This window comes from Schistocerca gregaria, chromosome 7 (genome assembly GCF_023897955.1).
Source record: "Schistocerca gregaria isolate iqSchGreg1 chromosome 7, iqSchGreg1.2, whole genome shotgun sequence".
In the NCBI taxonomy this organism is placed as follows: domain Eukaryota; kingdom Metazoa; phylum Arthropoda; class Insecta; order Orthoptera; family Acrididae; genus Schistocerca; species Schistocerca gregaria.
This window is the reverse complement of record NC_064926.1, coordinates 184,230,505-184,250,930: the sequence shown is the minus strand read 5'-3', so window position 1 is coordinate 184,250,930 and position 20,426 is coordinate 184,230,505. Positions and strand designations below refer to the sequence as shown.

Below are 20,426 nucleotides of genomic sequence, written 5' to 3'. Positions count from 1 at the left end.
CTACAAATAAGTTTCAGCTATGACAACTTCCTTCGCCTGGGTAATGGTATGTTGCACATTTTTTTCTTTTTAAACAAAAAGTATTTTAAAACGAAAATAGTCCATTAACTTACATTTAAAATGAATCTGGGCAACTGATACACCATTCAGGTCTGTCTAATACATGTACACAGAATATTAGTAAGAATAAAGCATTTTAATTCTGCACAGTACTGTCACAAATACAGGTGTGAATTTCACTATATTGCATACGGAAAATAAGTGAAACAAAATTTTCGAGAGTTCTCTCGCTGATGCATCAAAACAATCCCCACTTAACTCAAAACCATACAAGGACATTTGAATATGCAGAACTCTGATAACAAGTAGAAAATCAATTCACTGATGTGCATTATTGAGAGTAACATCTGCACCTGGTCAAATATTTATTCTAGGTAAGACGATGTTCTGGTTGTCACATCAAATTATCTTTAGCATTGTAGGCCAACTAACAAAATCAAACACACTAAATAGCCGTTAAAGGTTCAAACCATGGCTGGGTGTTTAAAGGCTTGTTTGACAGTCCTCACATAAACACTTTGTGAAGACTACTTCAAACACAATGCAAAAAAGTATAAAGTGATTAGCATAGAATAATAGCGTTTTTTTCTGAAATGTGAAGCAGCATCATATTTAAAAGGTAACACATTTTGTATTCAAGTTTAATAAGTGCATATGAGAGACCATGCATTGACATGAATTCAGACTAAAAAAACAGCTTTAGCTAAGTTGGGGTAAGTTGTGTACAGTAACACGTTCATTTTCGCCAAATTAGCGTAAAGTTTCACTGATTGTATAAAATATTCCTTGTGTGCACACAACCCAACGAAAACAGTCCAACAATCAATGCTTCCAGGCAAACGCAGGTATTCATTATAACTCATTGTCGCCAATGTAAGAATAGTGTACCAGGGATATTTCAACGTACTACACAAAACTTTCACATATACGGAGTCCTGCATCAAATATAAAAAAATAAACACTCTTTTAATGAGGGCTTTGTACAATTATGGTAAACAAAAATTGTAAACATTTAACGACACTGTAAGACATTCGTTTGGAAGTAACTGAAAAGTACTTCCTTTGGGAACGTCAATTACTTTCGCACAGCTTTATAACCAGCATACACTAATTACACTGGCTGATCAAACTGTGCTTACCTTACGAAGCGGGAGGGGATTAACCGCCTATGCTCCCAACAACTTTACCACTGCGAATTCCAAACATATTGTCCCAGTGAACGTTATTTAACGAAACAAAAACATTAAAAAGAGATACTAAAATCTTCCAGAAAAAATGGTTTTTCCATATAATTTGACCTTCACTTCTCCTTCCCGCCATTTTAAATAAACCACGCCATTTTGCTTAAAAAATTAAATATATCCTAACACAATTATATATTTTTCATATTCGCTCTACAGACCAATACGTAGCAGGCTTCACTATATATGAACCCCTAACAACATATTTTTCAAAGTTTCACTGTGCTGAAATGCTAATTAAAATGAAAACTAACTTTTAACCTTCCCTCTTTTTTTTCCAACCATTCCGCAAACTAAGTGCTCATAAAGATGCGTATTCTACATACGCACAACACCAAAGGAACTAAAAAAACAATACAACATTCCCTTATTTATGAAAGTCGTGAAAGGATTCCATAATTTGGCCTTGAGTCTCTCAATAAAACCATCGTGCACGTAATCCGCCAGGAGGCGCTGTTTGTACACAAGATACTGGGCTATAGTAAAGCTAATTAGATTTTTATTATTACCAATGCGTCTTTGCATAAATTTACTACGCTACTGACTTTAAGGACGAAAATAATTGAAAAAAAATATTTCACTTGTCAAGATGTATTGAAGTTAAGCTTATGGCAGCCATTTCATTGACGGTTGTACAGCATAACAGAATGCCGATTTCTAAAATAGCGTTTAACTAATACGAAACACAACAGAGGTCATCAAACAAAAGAAACATATGCAACATATTGAAACGGATTCACAGAATTTTTTTCTTCCTCTGACACAGTCAGGCAGAACAGATATAAAATTCTTACCTCAACAAGCTTCAAACGCCAAACGAAAGCCTACTACGAATATCGCGACCCCACGCCACTTCTGCGGTACATGGACGCAACATAGGAGAATCAGGATGTTTTTCATTGGCTGATTTTAGATAGGCCGCGAAAACCAGACCAATCGTACGGTCTCTTTTACAATATCAAAGAGATCAGCAACCGCCAATCAGAATATGAATAGAAGTTCTAGCGGGAGGTTTCTTTTGTAGAGGGCTGTCATTTCAAATTACGTTACTTCACCATTTCATGGTTTTATAAAATAGAATTGGAAGTATGACTGGTATTATATCACTGTAAGTATTCTATAAATTCAAACTCCTCTGTCTCTATTCATCCAGTTTGAAGAAATCCTCACAAAATTATTCACTGCTTATTGTGGGCGTGGACTGTTTGAACCATCCAATCACAACGCTTGTGTATTGACTCTCCAGCCATGACAACAAACTTTCGCCATTGCTTGGACGAAGTGCGACAGAGCGTTGTAGTAAATGTGTAAGTTTAATATAATAGTCAGAGACAGTTTTTATGGAGTGAATGATACTTGTTTTAAACGATAATCTTCCGTAGTAGTTGGTCTTAGAGCCAGTAGAATCTGTTGTCACCGGTGACAACTTGACTGTGTGTTTTGTACTGTTTTGCTGAATAGCATTTTCTTTTAGATCTGTGTTAATTGCAGTTAAGACAAATGTTTCTGCGAGGATGAACGGATTCAGCACTGGCGAAGAAGATTCAAGGGGCCCACCGGACCAAGTGTGCTGTCTAGTGGATGATGGGGAGCGATGTATGCGACCAGCTGGTAACGCGTCATACAGCAAACGAATACAAAAAATCGTCACCCAAAGAAGATTAAAACTGCACATAGACCGTGTGGTAATCTCAGCGTCTATTTTTATTCACTAATTGCTTTACTCTGTATTTCATTAACATTAAAATGTTAGTACTCCACCCAACAAAGCAAAGCTTTATGCGTTATATTCATACTATTGCGCAGCTTTAGTGTAACGCCGTCAGTTTGACGTTCGTTCACAGCAAGTGAGTCCTGCGGTGTCGAACGTGTAAAACACACTTTGGATGGTGGTGGCATATTTAAAATTCTAAAACTAGTGATACCATCAGGAAAGAATGCCTCGGATTCGCACGACATAACACAGTACGAAATCTTTCACATAGACGTTCCAACGTATTGCATCAGACTAATAATATCACATAATCTACTGAGAAAGTAATAGTGTTTTTCGTAGTTTAAAGAGCAGCAAATTAACGTTGATTCATTAGTTGACAAACTACCAGGGATAAGTCATTTAACATTCACTGTAAACACTATGTGTATCAAAACTCAGATATTTAAATTTGAGTATGTACGCCACAACTTTTTGTATGCGTAATGTCTTATTAAAGTGAGTGGTTCTTTATTGAAGAGTGCTGTTATGTTTGCCATCTGACAGATCCAGCCACTTGTTTGGGTATGATGCCGCCCCCCCCCCCATGTTTATATAAATTTTTATTATTATTATTATTTCAGTGGTACTTCACACTGTATGAATATTATGCTGTGCATGTTAATGTAGTTTGCTGTGATCAGAGTCCTCTATGGTAGAAGGTAAAAGGGCTGATCTGTGGTATTCTTGTCCTCCCCACCTTTTTCCCCCTTTTGTTTTATTGTGTTTACACTTATCTTTAGCATAGGTTTTGTTGGAAGGTAACAGTCTGAGTTACAAAAGCCAATGATGGTGGGTAATAAGAAAGTGTGAGGGGAGATTTGTGATAACAGATTGATCCAAGTTCCATGTCCTTTGTTGGCATCATACGCTCCATATCAGCAGATGTCTTAGTGACTAGTAGTGGCCCCTGATTTGTGATTGTGCCAGCCATGTCTAATTTTGGAAGGGAAAGGGAAGTGATGAATCACATCTTAATCCCTTCCACAGTCCTGGTACTGTGTGCTGTCTTCCTTAAGAAGTATTGGCACCAAACTAGAAGTGAGGCAGTTTTTTGTGGTAGTAATTTCAGTGTTTTTTTTCAAATCCCACACCATTCTTGATAAGCAACATGGTGCGACACGATGTTCCTCACTTTTAGTATTTTATCGTATCTTCTGGAAGATTTCTTAGGTACCAGTGTTCCTACAGTAAACCTGCAATTGCTGCATTGGACATTTATGTAGGTTGAGATACAGGGAAATTATGACTGAGTAAATTTAATATGCTAAAAAGGACTTTTGTATATGTTGCACTTACAAGCAATTTAAGGTTGCAGTGTAATTTTTCTATTTGGTTTCTGCTTAAGAGCTACTAACCCTTTCAATCTAGCTCACTCACCCTCCCTCCCCCTGCCCCCCAACCACCCCCGTTTGAATTGCTGTCTGCTGTGGGTTGTAGAACTTCTTATAATCTACTTAATAGGAAATTACACATTGCATGTTGATAGTGAGACCATTCCATATTGTTGCTGTTAGCATAAAGCTGTTTAATGGCAAAATATGCTTGAGTAACCAAATAAATATCACATTGTTTATGAGATTGTATGTATAATGTTTACGTGTTTCCAGGCGAGGCACATATACATATGTGATTATCATAAGACTGTCATACAGTGTGCACGAACAAAACAAAGACGGAGGAAGGATTCAGAAGATGACTCAAATGAAACTGATACAGATGTTCCTGAAGTGGACTTGTTTCAGCTGCAGGTGAATACGTTACGAAGGTACAAACGCCATTACAAAGTGGCAACGAGGCCAGGCATAAACAAAGCTCAATTAGCTGATGTAAGTACTTGTTGAAAAAACAAATTTCATTGTGTTGCCACGCAGAGAGCTGCTATTCTGCTGCAGTCAGCTTGTGCCATGCTTATACTGTTACTATTTTTAAAAGAAGAAAAACTAGGCTAAGTCAAGATCAAAATGATGGTGAATATGATAATGGTGAATTGTACAGTTGACATAATTGGCCATCTTTGTGCAACACAAGACCGCCACATGCATGTCTGTTGCTCGTAGTAGTTCCTGGATTGATTAAAATCATTGTACAGTATGTCCCTGATTATTGGTGTAATGTGGGGAAAAGATGGATGAATAATTGAAAAATGCAAATAATATTTATTTACAAACACATGCTTTGTTTGAAAGTTTATTCAAGTTCTGTGCATAGGTACTGTAGGTTTGTTCATTTCTTAGATTAGTTTTTGATATTGGTCTACGTGTGAAAGGAGTTGACATTTTTGCATACCATTTAATTTTCCTTGCAGCAAAAATTTCAATGTGCTGAAACATCTTCTGTCCCATATATTCCAGAAGAGTGTCAACACGTTGCAGTGAGGTACAATTACTAACAAGGTCACTATCTTCATCCCCACTTTAACATTCAGTGTTCCATTCTTTGTTGTACCTTGAAGCAGCAGTCACAATTTGGTGTCACTCATGTATTGGAAGCCAGGTTCACGTGCTTCAATCTTCAGTCATTAATTCAATCCTTCTTAGACATGTTCAAGCTCATTTAAACCCTTTGCCAGATTCATTATTTTTGCAGTGATTTCATTGACACTGAAACCTCAAATCGCTTTCTTCTATATCTGGAAGAATTTTCCAGCATGACCAAGCTAATGTATGTGCCTTGAATTTCTGCCAGGCATCAGAAATTCTGTGTGGCACCTAAAATTGCCAATTAGATGCTGATTAACATCAGAAAACACTTAGCTTTTAATTTACATGGAAGAGGTTTGTCGATAACAATGGAAATAAGTACTCCTGTTGCACAGCAGTTCTTTAAACAACGAAAATGGCACTTAGTCACATTGCAGGTGATATATAATATTAGTTTGTGATTTGGAGTTCACTAAGTTTTTGCAGTGAAATGTTAGTTTATACTTTGTAAGTGTTGGAATTTAAAAACATTGTAAAAGCCTTGTTCTTTGATTCTTTTCTTGCAGTCTACAGTTTGTAAAATTATGGACAGTTGGGTATTAATATCAGAGGTGGGCATGTATGTAAATCAGTGACAAAGATGCGTATCTGGGCAATAAATATAACTGCTGGAATTTCAAGCAAAATATGAGGATAATAAAATGCGTAATTGGTCTGTACAGCATTTTAAATGCACTGATGTTACCTATAAGGTAACAGAAATCTAGATCTGCAGTAAAACCAGATTACTAGGTGACTGACTCCTGTGAATACTATCATAGTTTTCTGAAGTGTATGTAGCTGAGCAATGGAATCCAGCCCGATATTTACGGGTTTTGGTTACGAAAAACACTAAACAGTAACAGTACAATTTGTTGACATTAAAATATTCTATTAAATTATAAATGTTATTTCTGCACAGCAATTTGAGCAAAGCATAAAATGTCTGTTGTCCATCTCAGTTTTGACTTGTCATCCACCTCATTTCATTTTCCTTATTTGTCTTCTTTGGTGCTCTTATTGTCTACATTTGTAAGGTGTCATTGTTGGTGATTTTAGGCTCGGGTGTGGAGTCTCAGGCTACTTCTGCTTCAAAATCTTAATGTGGATTTTGTCCATGCTAAATGCGTTTCTACTTTGTTACCTTGTGAAGTGCTCAACATCTAAGATTTTAAGAATGTTGTTTTTCTTGGCTTCTCTCTTCACTTGACCCAAAGGAGCAGTCTGGTTATACTGGCAATTAAGTGGTACTACTTGGTACCTCCATTCATTTGTCAGTACATTTAGCGGTTCATCTTTCTTATCCAACACCCCAGCTCTTATGTGTGCAGTTGAAAAGGCAGTATTTTTTGCAGCCGCTCAAGTGGCTATGTCGGCCTACAATGTTTTCTGTGTTGGAGCTAATTTCATGACTACAGAATGATACTTGACGTTGTTGGCGATGATAGAATATTTACCCAGTAAATTCAAGAAACTGATCTAAAACAGTCTTTAAATTTAGCTGATTTTATTTCCGAATTATAATTTTCTGACTTGTTTGTTTTGATACATTTGTAAACCAATTGACTTACTTTAACAAAACTAGTCTTAACTCATCCCCTATGCACAACAGTTAGCATGGCCTTGTTCCAAACAGGTACCTTACGGACCCCACTCTGGATCAAATTCTGCCAGATGTTCTTAAGTGAATGGTTTTTGAGTAATGATAATCGGAGGTCATCCAAATAGAATGTAGGTGATGTACCTGAAGTGCACGGTGAATTCATTGTCCACAACAATTTAATATCTAGGCCACTAAGTCATTGCGTTAAGGTAAAAATTACCTACACTCTTTCTGATGCTTGTATTTAAAACCTATTTAGTTTAATATGTCTCACAGATCTACCAGATCCTATAAAATTTATTTTTTAATTAACTTTTTTCTCAATTTTTCTTGTTGGATACTCACCATTGTCATAAATTTCTTGATATCATCACTATTGATTATGTCGACTTGCACATTCTTTCCTAATGCTCGTGCATGTAGATGCTAACAGTTCACCATCATTGTCAACAACATGTTTTAAATATTTAAGATATTTTGGATTATGTGTTCGCATTGCCACCAAATTGTTGCCTTTTTCAGTGCACCATTCCTTCTGTCAGTGTCGTGTTGGGAGTTGTTCGTAAATATAACGCACATGGCATATAGGAAATCTCTCTCTTCCAGCTTTCTTCTTTTTCAGCTTGTAAAAACACTCCACTCAATAATTAAATCAATAAATTTCCCAAATAATACCATAAAACAAACTTAGTCAAATTGTCAAAACTAATAACTCAATAAGGAATGAACATAGAATTTTGTGAAAATCTACATACTGACTTGACAGTGTTGTTCTACTGGGTAACTCCAGACGCACGGCATTGTCAGTTTCAAATGTTAGAGAGAGGGCGAGAGAGAGAGAGAGAGAGAGAGAGAGAGAGAGAGAGAGAGAGAGAGAGAGAGAGAGAGAGAGGGAGGGAGGGCGAGAGGGAGGGAGGGCGAGAGGGAGGGAGGGCGAGAGGGAGGGAGGGCGCTAATAACTAGGCAAAAGTGCAACATCAGGCACTGGTAGGTACCGGCCTTTATGCCTGATCAGTGCTTTAGTGAATCAGAATATTATTTCTCTTTTCTGTAAGGGTTTTTACGGTGGTTTTACATCTTTCTATTGGGAAATACAGAAGCGTGCGATCCAGCTTTTACCCATGACGTCACAAATATGGTGGAAACAACCGTAAACCACGATTCCAATATGGCACATATAAAGTCGGTAAGTTCACATTAAGAGGACGAAAAGACATTGAAAAAACACACACACACTCTTTCCATAAAAAGCCTAAGGACACTAACGGGACAAGTGCGGGAAATGGGGTGTTTTTGGGTGGGGCAAACTAAATATAAACAAGTTTAGACAACCACCCCCATAGAAAACCACACAAAACGATGAAAAAAGCCGACATCACACAGCTCCCCAAATACCACAACACAATATCATCTGGAATCGGACACTTCCCTTGACCTATTTAGCTCAGTAGCAGCTCCCGATACCATAAATTAGGATCACACTTCCCTTGGCCTATATAGCTCAAAAACATCTCCCGATACCAATATCAACATTCAGAGCCACACATTGGGATCTAACACTTCACTTTACCTGCGCACTGTTAATTTTATCCGTCATATCCATTCCTGAACAAAAACAACCGATTAATGTTATTAAAATTACCACACGATGTACATCGAACAACACTAAATTAACCTTCACATAAAATCGTTAACCCACTTAAACGAATTCCACTACAAACACAGCCGACACTTGAACAATTCTGGATAATGAGCAAAAGCAAACTGAACCCATTACACCACACAAATGAAAACCCTGAACATACCACCAGAGAGCACAACAAACCACAACACGACGACATCTACAAACACGCCACATTCACAAACCAAACTCCGCGCTGTCATGACGTCACACGCGACAACACCCTCACGTCACGGGTCAAAGCCGATGCATGGGATTGGATGCTTCTGTCGACCCTTCTATTGTGTACTAATCAGAATTGGTTTTCCTTTTTTTTCTTCTGTTTATACTTTAAAGGCAAGAGCACAATAATAAGTGCAATAATATGGTCTAGTACTGTCTGATATTGCATACTGTTTGTCATGATGCAGAACTACATTGTAAAACTATTGATTGATACAGCATATTTTATTGGATAGTTTCATTACACTAAAATGTTTTGTGTCATGATGGATGTGGCAATCGTTTTAAGGCCATTGAATTCTTTATACTTTGAAATAATATTATTTAGTTCTATTGCATTTGTTGGTTTTTATTTTCAGACACTGATGAAGCACTTTAAATCCATACCTGTTAAAGAGAAGGAGATATTGACTTTCTTCATTTACATGGTGAAAACCAACAGCAATAAGCTTGATCAGAAAAACGGAATAAATGTTGATGCAACGTAGATGATTTTACTATGAAATATTCTTGTATGTGCTGTTCGTGGGTCTTCTGAATCGTGTACATAGATGGTAATTCTTAACTTATGAAGAACTGTTGCATTGTGTACATATATGTACTGTTAATTTGTTTTCAGAATTTTATTTATGGTCCTTATAAGTTTTCCAAACTTAATTGGAATGCATTGTTGAGATTTCTGTACATTTTGTTAAGTGTTTAAAATGGACATGTGGAATTTGTAAATGTTGAAAAACATGTGATTAAGTTGTGAACTGATTTACATTTATTTGTAAGCAGTCATCACTGTTTTTGTAGAGATGTGTGTCTTATGTGGAATATTTGAACATATATCGGCACTATTCATTAGCAAATTTTTGTTGCTTGTTGTGTAAATTTTAACATATTTATATAATAAAAACTTACATCTGTAATTTCTGAAAAAATGGCTATCTTGAAACTCCTGCTTATTCTCTTCTGTTTAAATACTGTCAAGATATATTCACAGGCCACTGACATTTGACTATTATAATCTTTAGTTCATTGCACTCAAGGAAGTGTGTATTGTTAGAATCTAATAGCATGAAGTTAAAATGTGTACTTTAACAAGTGGAGATAAGTCTGATTGACCAATTGTAACAAAAAATAAAATTATAGGTCTTGTAGGAGCCATTATGTCAAACAAGCAAAGTATTTGGAAGATTTGAAGGAGTGGATGGGATATTATCTGGAAACAGTGAAATCAGTGTACACATTTTGTTTTTTTACCTGACTCCCACCCCTTCCTCCAAATATACACACTCCCCTGCCCCCCCCCCCCCCTCTCTCTCTCTCTCTCTCTCTCTCTCTCTCTCTCTCTCTCTCTCTCTCTCTCTCTCTCTGTGTGTGTGTGTGTGTGTGTGTGTGTGTGTGTGTGTGTGTGTGTGTGTGTGTGTGTGTGTGTGTGTGGGGGGGGTATTGATTACACATTGTCCTAAGAGGTTACATTTATGTAACAGAGACCCATAGTGTATATCGGCTCATTTCAGTTTTGGATCTGTTCTTATATTTCATTACAGTGGCTGTCGTTTTCATCTTTATTCTGATTATTATATATAATCTCGGCAGATTGTATGTAACAGGTTTGTGTGGCTGTTATCCACTGCAAGTATAAAAAATTCGTTTTATAAAATGAAATGCATGTTTCTTGCTGCATTTAATATTTATATAGCAGATGCATTATTTGAATTACATTAAGGTGCCTTGTAGTGGATTTAAATTGGAGTGCTTTATTTGCTATTAAAAACAGTCTTTGATCACAATTAATTTATTAAGACGACCGGTTTCGACTACTGCTGTGGTCATATTCAGACCATTGAGTAGGAACCTCTTTCTGCTGGAGTAGTGATTCTCCAGCAGAAAGACGTTCCTACTAAATGGTCTGAAGATGACCACAGTAGTGGTTGAAACTGGTCACCTTAATAAATAAATCTTGAGCGAGACTGTTTTTAATAGTAGATATTTGCAACACATTGATCACTCACTCCCATAATGTACTCAAAAGTAATTAATCCAGTTCCTTTTTTTGTATGTGATACTTGCAGTTTAGAAAACATGCACATCACAATTTTTTTGCATTAATAAATCCCTACTTACAGTTGCTAATTTTACCATCTTAAATCTGAATTTCGTCTCTCATCTGGTCACATGTTTGCCATTGCACTGTTACTTAATTTACGAATTGTATACATTTTCGTGTGACGCTCATTTTGTTCAATATAACTGCAGATTTTTTCATACAAGAACCATGGTTTCTGTTGCAACTTTTGTGTTCTCTTGACGTCACTATTCTTATATATATATATCTCTCTCTTTCTCTCACTGCATCTGTCAGCAGATGTGAACATGTGTGATAGATCCCCATTCTTCTTGCTTGTCAGACTTCTGTTTTAGCTCTTAGTATGAAGAACAACTAATTTCCTCCATTATTTGTTTAATGTACTCCGGTCTGGATCTTGCTCTGTAATTTCTACCTTCTGCTCACCAAACATTCTTTTCAATAGATTGTCATGTTGAGGTATATGGCCGATTAGCTGAGCCCTTCGTTTTGTTTCATGAGGCTTCTTTTGTCGCTTGCTCTAATGAATACTTCCTCATTTGGGATCATTTCTCTCCAGGTGATTTTCATAATTCTGTAGCACTGTTTCAAATGCAGCGAGCCCCTTCTCCTTTCTCACTTCCATCGTCCAAACTTAACTGGCATGTATTGCAGTGCTCCACATGTAGATCTACATTATTTGTTTTTTCACATCAAGGCTTATATTCTTTGTAGTGAATGCTTTTCTTCTTATTGGAAACATTCTTGGTGTTCGTGCACACTCTCCTTGTAGATTCATCCATCACTTGTGACTGTACTGCTGTCTTACTTTCCTTGTGTCTACAGCAGACTAGAACTTTTTTGTGTGTTTACTGTCATATGGAATTCCTCCTCCATTATGCTATCCATTGTGTTCAGGAGTTTTTTTTTTTTCCAGGTCTGCTTTTCTTTATGTGATTAACACTACATCATTGGCAAAATCTCACCTTATCCCGATGAAATGTTACTCATTTGTTTACTACTTCTCTTGCTCTGTTGATTTACTTCTGTATGTGCAGATTAGGTAAATATGGGGATAAGGAGCCGTTTTGACACAACCCCTTCTTGAATGCTAGCTGATTCTTATTACCGTAGAGAACTACTCCAGATTCATGTGTGTAGTTATTAAAACTGATTCCTGTTTGGTGAGCAATACTGATGATTCATTCCAGTCGACAGTGTCAAAGTCTTTAAGATATACAAATGCTCTGAATATACTGTTTGCCCTTCTTCAGCTATGCCTGTCTACTCTTCAGTAACAAAAAATTTCAAAAGCTTTTATTCTGTAATTAGCAATACTCTTTACCTTTCACACATGGCCACATCCCAGGCTTTTATCACATAATGTTTTTTGGAAAGAATATTTGTCGGTGAGGGAGGCACAGTGACTGAGAACATAATCTGTTGTGTGCAACCACTCCATTTCAAATTAAATTACTGGTTTCAGCTGACACTACAGAAACCAAAAGTCAAAGGGAATGTCAACTGCACCAGGTGCCTCTCTTATTCAGATCTACAGGGTTTTGTTAAATTTTTCCCAAGATGTTTTGTCACAGTTCTACTTCATCTTACTCCCCAACATTGTAAAGTTTTTCTTTAAATACCCACCATACATATTCCTTTCACTTTCTCATTATTTGATTTAATAGTGACTTACCACAAGATCCCTTATGTCCATACAGCTGTGTCTCATTTTTCAAAGGTTTATTTAATTTTGTTTTCTGTGGCATTCACTTGATAAATTGATAAGCAGTTCATTTCAATGTGAATCTTACATACACATGTATTTTGAACTTTGATTTGAGGAATAGTATCTTTATGGCAGACTTATTCAGGCTGAAAATGTTGTGAATGAATGTTGGAATGTGTACTCATTGAACAAGGAAAGATTTAAATTTTATAACCTTAGAAAGAGATAGTGTGAAGTTTGGAAAATGGGCAAACATTTGAAATATGGTGTGAAACTTGTCCCAGCAAGTACAGAAACTTGTTCTATTTTAATTTAGTATTTCTTGCATTAGACACAAATCATGACCGAAGTTGCTTTTCCTACTCTGCAGTGTTTGGGGTATGTTTAGTTTTGGATTGTGATAAATGTGTGAGGTGATCATTGACTTTTTTCTTGGTTTCTTAATTTTGATTGTGGCATTTATGTGAATGTAGCCAGTTGAGACTACATGCAAATGTCAACACATCTTTGTCCTGTCTCGATTTGTGCTCAGCCTGTAACAGCTGTGTGTCAGTGAGTTTTAAAATACGGTTTTGTCTTATGGTGACCATATCATTAAGCTCTGTTCATTGCTTGGCAAAATATATTTTTTCCCTATGTCATATATCATGTAGTACACTGTTCTTTGTTTTCCTAATCAGGAAGTCTTTTTGTGCACAAACGTAGACATTCCATTTCACATGAATCCTTAAGCAGCCCCTCCAGTAAAGATGTTCATAGTGTTTTAAGAAGTTATTTCAGTGATCAGTAGGGAAGTTTTGTAATCACAGAAGTGAGATGCACTCACATTTCAGCAGTTTGTCCATGCGAACAACTACAGGAACTATACTCCTTTGACAGTGTTCTGTTCTCAGACCATGTAAATAACGAGAAAAAGGTATTTGATTAGAATTCATAGTTGCGCATTAGGTTTGGAATATTGGAGACTTTCTTCAAAGAAAGTGGAGCTGCATAGCTATTTGTTTCACAAGGAGAATAAGTTTTCTGGCCTTAAAGCACAAAAGGATGCAGTGTTAATTATTTTGGCTGCACATATCAACTGTACAGATGGGATTTGTAGAAACAGATGGCAATTCTCTGAATTCTGTAAGTCATCAGTCTACTAGTTCTTAGAAGTGCGCATGTTTGAATTACCACTAAAGGTAATATGGATAATGAAAGGATAAGCTCATATGGTGGGCAGAGCAAAAGTACCAATGTGACATTTCTTACTAACACAAAGACAATTGCTTCTACAGTTTGTGTACTGGAAGCTGAAACAGTTTCATAAATACTTAAAATGTGGTGCAACAAATAAAATGTAGTTGCTGGTTTATGCAGAAGTTAGCAGATGCTGTAGTTCCAAACGGTCACACATTAACCTTTTCTGTGATGAGTGACATAGGAATTGACAGAATAAAAGCATACTTGCAATCCAATATATATTTGAACAATTTAACTCACCCACACTATCTTACAAAAGTACAGGGTATTTTGCTGTAATAGATAACCACATAGGCTTCTTGCAACCATTGTATGGTGCAATGGCCTATTGGTTGGTCAGTGTGACAGTTGGCACTTTGACTTGAACGTAGAATGAGCTAAATGAATTAGGAGCAGCCTTGAACGAAATACAGAGAAAAAAGGAATATAGAAATTGTTGCACCATTTGGCAAGTGTCAGGAGTACCTGATCAAACTGAAACCTCATAGAGAGCTGTGCATCAGCTGGTTAATTCAGATACTGTAGCTAGAGCTCAGTATTTTAGCTGACGATTGCAGTTTGCGTATGATGGGAAGGTTGATTGTGAAATGCTCTTTCTTTTTGATAAAGTGTCACTACATTTATTGAAAACGTGAACTTCCATATCACCCTACGTACTTGTCAGGTACATAAAGATACTGTGAATCATGGAAATGAGTATGGTTGTAATTTCAGCAACACACATTATTGTAGCTCTCTGAACTTACCTTTTAGGGAATTATCAATACGACCAGCGGTCATTTCATGCAGGGGTGCACATCGCCATTGCATTTCTGACAACAATAATACTGTATGCATTTTATTAAAGGTTAGTTTCTGTATGTAGGACAAATAAAGAGCATGCAATTGACATTCTAGTTCACATGCTAAATAAATAAATACACCTATGCTTCATTAGAAGATGAAGGCAATTTGCGGATCAACTTCTCCATCGACCACAATGCACAGGCTGCATAGAGTTGGTGTACCCATCCAAATTGATCAGTTAGTGCACTGTGTAGGCCTGAATTTGCACACAGCTCTGGAAGCAGATGCTTCTGGTGCACCAGTCTGTAGTGGTAAATAGTACACTGATTTTCTGCGACTTCTTGCCAAGGCCACTTCTAGCTCCTCTAGTTCGTTTGTGGTTCAGATCAGTACTGCACCTGGCATGCTGGGCAACAGACAAGTGTCCTGCAGTGTTTGCATCCTGACTAAAAGCCCATCAGTTATATAGCACTGGAGACACGATTTTTCAGCATCTCCTGGCATACTTCATGTTGAAATAGTTACACGTGAACTGTTGGATGTCAATGTGAAATGGACACAATATTTGGCAAATTACCACGTTAGTGTCATCAGGTGTACTGATGATCAGTTTGATAGGGGGGCAATCTGCACTTTAATCTCCTCCCCACCATCTCCCTCTTATCGGCCATCTGTGCCCAATATCCCTATGCTCACTTCTTCTGCTGGCAGTATTCCCTCTGGGGTTTTTGTCCAGGTGTATGTGCTAGTGGTGCTTTTGTTCCTCCACAGTGAGTCTTGAATTACATGTGTATGATCTGTTTGGTTTTGTAAATTTGCATGCTGACATTGTAGACATCAGCAACAGTTTTACAATTTACATGCTCTTAAACTGTTTTTCTGTAACAATGAGTGCTTTGTTTCTGTGATCATCATGGCCCATCCCACCTAAGATCTGCTTCAGTATCAAGTCTGCTTCTCAGTTTGAATTACCCTGAAATGTTTGTAACAATAGAGTTGTTCAAAATATTTAAAGTGTGAATGTTATTAATTTATACTGTTTAGTGATGGAAGTTATTGTTTGTACCATTGAATTATTGCATGGCGTTATGTCCCCTTAAAACCACTTTAATATTTCAGAATGCCTACACAAATGCCCACAAAGCTCAATGTATGCACCTTTTTACATTTTGGGTTCTGATGATGACATTGCTTAATTTTTTCTGGTTTTTTTTGCCAGAATGCTGATGAAATTTTGCAGTGGCCTCAACTGAAACTTGTGAATTGCATTCTGAAAATGAAGAAAGGGAATTGTAGAACCTTTGTATTTTTTGGTTACTGTTTTATAATGTTTGTTACTTAGTAAATGAAATCAAGTGACAAACGGCCATGACAGTATATTTACATGCAACAAAAGTGTTGCTAGTACCTTCTTTATAGGTGGCTTGTTAATCCAACAGTTATTCTATAGATGTGGTAAGTGCTAAGAGTAATATTGATTGATGTGCCAATAATTAGTCATTAGTGATTGAAGCCTGTCTAAACAATGTGTACAATGCCTAGAGCACAACAAACTTGTAACTTTCGTATTTTGGTATTTGCAGTAAAGCAATGTGATAACCTATGCAACTATATAGTAGTAACCGAGCGAGGTGGCGCAGTGGCTAGCACACTGGACTCGCATTCGGGAGGACGACGGTTCAATCCCGCGTCCGGCCATCCTGATTTAGGTTTTCTGTGATTTCCCTAAATCACTCCAGGCAAATGCCGGGATGGTTCCTTTGAAAGGGCACGGCCGACTTCCTTCTCCATCCTTCCCTAATCCGATGAGACTGATGACCTAGCTGTTTGGTCTCTTCCCCCAAACCAACCTATATAGTAGTATTGAAGTGCAGTACAATTTTGATTGCTTCATAATTTTGGATATTTTGTCAAATTTCTATAGAATAGACAAGCACAGTTTGAAAAGTCAACTTTGCTAACTAGGTGTTTTGATCCATTTTTTTTTTTGCAAAAGTTTGTATTGATGTTGTATGGTAATGTTTCAATGAATTTAATGTTTAGAATAAAATTAAAAGTACCAGTAATCATTTAAGGATTTTATCACAGACCTACTGCTGCAGAACACTCACTTCAGTGATGACATAACATTAAAAAAAAAGTTGTTATGTTACAAGCTATTCCAGCACCATAATGTCAGGCAGATTGGAGCTGTTGGATTCTAAGCATATCATAATCATTCTCACCTTGAATTCACCGTACATGATAAAATAGTTGAAAGTTATTTTCCTGTTAATTCAGCCAGAAACCCTCCTGTCTCAGTTCGTTTGTGCGATATCTTTTAATATAAAACAATTAAATTTTAGATGTTACTGAACTGCCTACATCTACATCTGTATTCTGCAAACCACTGTCAAGTGTGTGTCAGAGGGTACATCCTATTGTACCATTCATCAGGGATCCTTCCCATTCTATTCATGTATGGACTGCGGGAAGAAAAATTGTTTAAATGTCGGTTTGCTGTAATTAATCTAATCTTGTTTTCACTATCCGTATATGAGTGATATATATAAGGGATTGTAGTATATTCCTAGAGCCATCAGTTAAAGTTTGTTTTTGAAACTCTGTAAGTAGGTTTCCTTGGGATAATTAATGTATTACCTCTTCAAGAGTCTGCCCGTTCAGTTTTTTAGCATCTGTCTGATGCTTTTCCATGAGTCAAACAAATCTGTGACTGTTGGTGCTAATCTTCTCTCCATTTGTTAAATATCCCTTGTTAGTCCTATATGGTAGGGGTCCAACACACAGTTGAGCAACATCCTAGAATGGGTGCACAAGTGATTTGTAAGCATTCTCCTTTATAGAACAATTGTATTTCCCCAGTATTCCACCTGCTTTACCCATTATTGAGCCTATGTGACAATTCCATTTCATATCTTTAAAAAATGTTAAGTTTTTTTTTTTAACCTTACCAGTTCCAGCTGTGACTCATTGATATTCTACTCGTTGGATACCCCTATAGGTTTTGTGAAGTGTGTAGTTTTACATTTCTGATAGTGTAAAGCAAGATACCAATTTTTGCACCACTTTTAAATCTTATGAAGAACTGACTGAATATTTATGCAGCTTCTTCCAGACAGTATTCCTTTATAGATTATTGCATCATTTGCAAAAAGTCCAATGTTACTGTTAATGTTGGCCACAAGATCATTAATATAAAACATGAACAGTAAGGGCCCTATCAGTTACTTCATCTGACGACGACTCTCCAATCAAGATAACCTTCTGCGTCCTTGCTACTAAAAAAATTCTCAATCCACTCAATAATTTCACTTGATACACAATATGATTGTATTTTTCACAATAAGTGTAGATGCTGTGCTGAGTCAAATGTATTTTGGAAATCAAAAATCCACCTGACTGCCTTAATCCAAACTTTCATTATCCCATGTGAGAAAAAGTGAGAGTTGGTTTTTGCATGTGTGATGTTTTCAGAATCCATGCTGGTTGGCAAGGGTCATTCAGTTCAATATACCTCATTATGTTTGAGCTCAAAATATTTTCTACCATTCATGTCGAGGATTTATATTGACACTGACGAACTTATCTTCAGACCTCCACCTATCTGAATATTTGTAATAAAGCTTAGAGTAAATGCAGGATGGCTATCAAAAGGTAATTACTGATTGATTAGATAATTTTCTTTTAGTGATGCAGTGCCAAATAAAGATTTAAAAATTTCACTGTGGGGAAAGATATACCTTTAAGTACATGTAATGGCATAACGATAATAGATTAAATCTGCATTGCTATTTTACAAGATAATGTAGGGAAGAAATAGCGAGTGTAGGGGTAATGGACTATCTAATATTGTGATGACTGAAAAAACATGATTTGTTTCAAACATTTGTGGTACTAGCTGTTCATTCTTAGTGAGTTAAACCTATTTTCTGACAAGTTCACCAGTCAGTATAATGTATTTTAAATTTCCCTGTGTTTAATAATTTTATTGGCTCTGTTATTTAAGTCTCGTAAGACTTTACCATTGTAGTTGACATATTGTTTGTTGTCATTTAAATTTCAGCTAATACTCAGAGCATCAGATGTAGTCCTCCCCCTTTTAAGAAGTTAAGGTGGCTTGTTTAAAAAGGCAGGAAATGTCATATAATCATCTGCAGATAATGCTTCATGACATAATGTACACATTTTTCAAAAAGAGCAACTTTTATGTGGAAAAAGGTAGCAGTTGGTTAAGGGTCAGACACTAATAGTTGATCACCTACTTGAATCATAACATACATTCTGTTTGGCATTTCAGCACCTTGCATTGCGAGAAAGATGATTATTTGAATAATTATTTTTTTCAGATGGCATTGGTATAGCTGCACATGAATCCAAATACAATTGATGATGAAGATAAATTTGGTGCAAGAGCACAGTTTATGGTATGCTGTATCATTTGCATCTTTTCTTGCTGTAATTGTGGTTAATTTGAGTGTGTGTTTTTTATGCTCCATGTTTGGTTTGCATGTGTTATGTTGTTGCAGATTAAGAAGTCACTAGAAAAGTTACTTGTAATGGCAACCAACATTATCAGCTGGATAATTTCAGAAATTTGGCATCTTCATCATGTATGCTATGGTCCCTACATCCCACCAACAGTCAGATGGATGAACAGCAGTGTTTGCCAATCATGGTAACTCTTACAATGGAAGTTTTTTCACGTGGTAGAATCACATAATTATCATAAATCATTATGAAAATTTGTTTCAGAAGCACTTCAAATGGCAGAGAAATAGAGATTGTGAATTGAAAAAAGTGGAAGCTGCAACTGAAGAAAGAACAATTGATTCAAAGGAGATGCTGAGTTTAGCATAAACACCATGGAGCTATCAACACTTGATTATCATTGTTTCATTATGCTTCTAAGGCAGTACTCTTGTCAATGATGCGTGTATTTGAACAAAAATGTATTGTAACTAATTTATTAAAGTTGAATTACCAAAGATTCTGTATATTATTGTATGTAAAATGTGTAGTATTACACCAGTGTCTTCTTTATTGAAGTCATTAGCTATATTGTAAACACAAGGCATATTAAACAGTGGAAATTTCCGGTTGGAATTTCAACAATGTAGGAAGAGATAGTGCTATTTAACACAAAGAGGACTCAATAAGTTGCTGACAGGCACAATTAAGACACTTGCAAATCAGCTTTTGGCCAGATCATTTGTCAGAAATAAAGAGAAACACACACCATTCATTCGAACAAGCAACCCCACCTCATGCACACATGACTACTGACTTCGGCAGCTAGGGCCAGAATGCATTCTGGTCCAAGCTGTCAGAGTTGGTGGTCATATGTGCATGAGGTGTGCTTGCTTGGAGGACGATGGTTCAATCCGGTCTCCGGCCATCCTGATTTAGGTTTTCCGTGATTTCCCTAAATCGTCTCAGGCAAATGCCGGGATGGTTCCTTTGAAAGGGCACGGCCGATTTCATTCCCAATCCTTCCCTAACCCGAGCTTGCGCTCCGTCTCTAATGACCTCGTTGTCGACGGGACGTTAAACACTAACCACCACCACCAAAAGCTGATTTGCAAGTGTCTTTC

General features: G+C 36.8%; 1 protein-coding gene across 4 annotated transcripts; it reads left to right on the top strand.

The window, feature by feature from the left end:
* Window positions 1–2,100: 2,100 nt before the first annotated feature.
* LOC126281194 (histone deacetylase complex subunit SAP30 homolog) lies at window positions 2,101–19,822 on the top strand. 4 transcript variants are annotated; one of them, XR_007551229.1, is made up of 8 exons: window positions 2,309–2,608; window positions 2,793–2,986; window positions 4,665–4,883; window positions 9,382–9,576; window positions 16,055–16,290; window positions 19,182–19,259; window positions 19,362–19,510; window positions 19,588–19,822. XR_007551229.1 is itself a non-coding variant. In XM_049979902.1 (4 exons), the coding sequence occupies exons 1-4, from the start codon at window positions 2,605–2,607 to the stop codon at window positions 9,508–9,510; spliced, it is 546 nt and encodes a 181-aa protein (XP_049835859.1). In that variant the 5' UTR covers window positions 2,101–2,604; the 3' UTR covers window positions 9,511–9,948. The 4 variants fall into 4 exon arrangements, 1 of the variants encoding a protein (XP_049835859.1); XR_007551228.1 differs by lacking the exon at window positions 16,055–16,290 and having other exon boundaries at window positions 19,591–19,822; XR_007551227.1 differs by lacking the exon at window positions 16,055–16,290.
* Window positions 19,823–20,426: the final 604 nt, after the last annotated feature.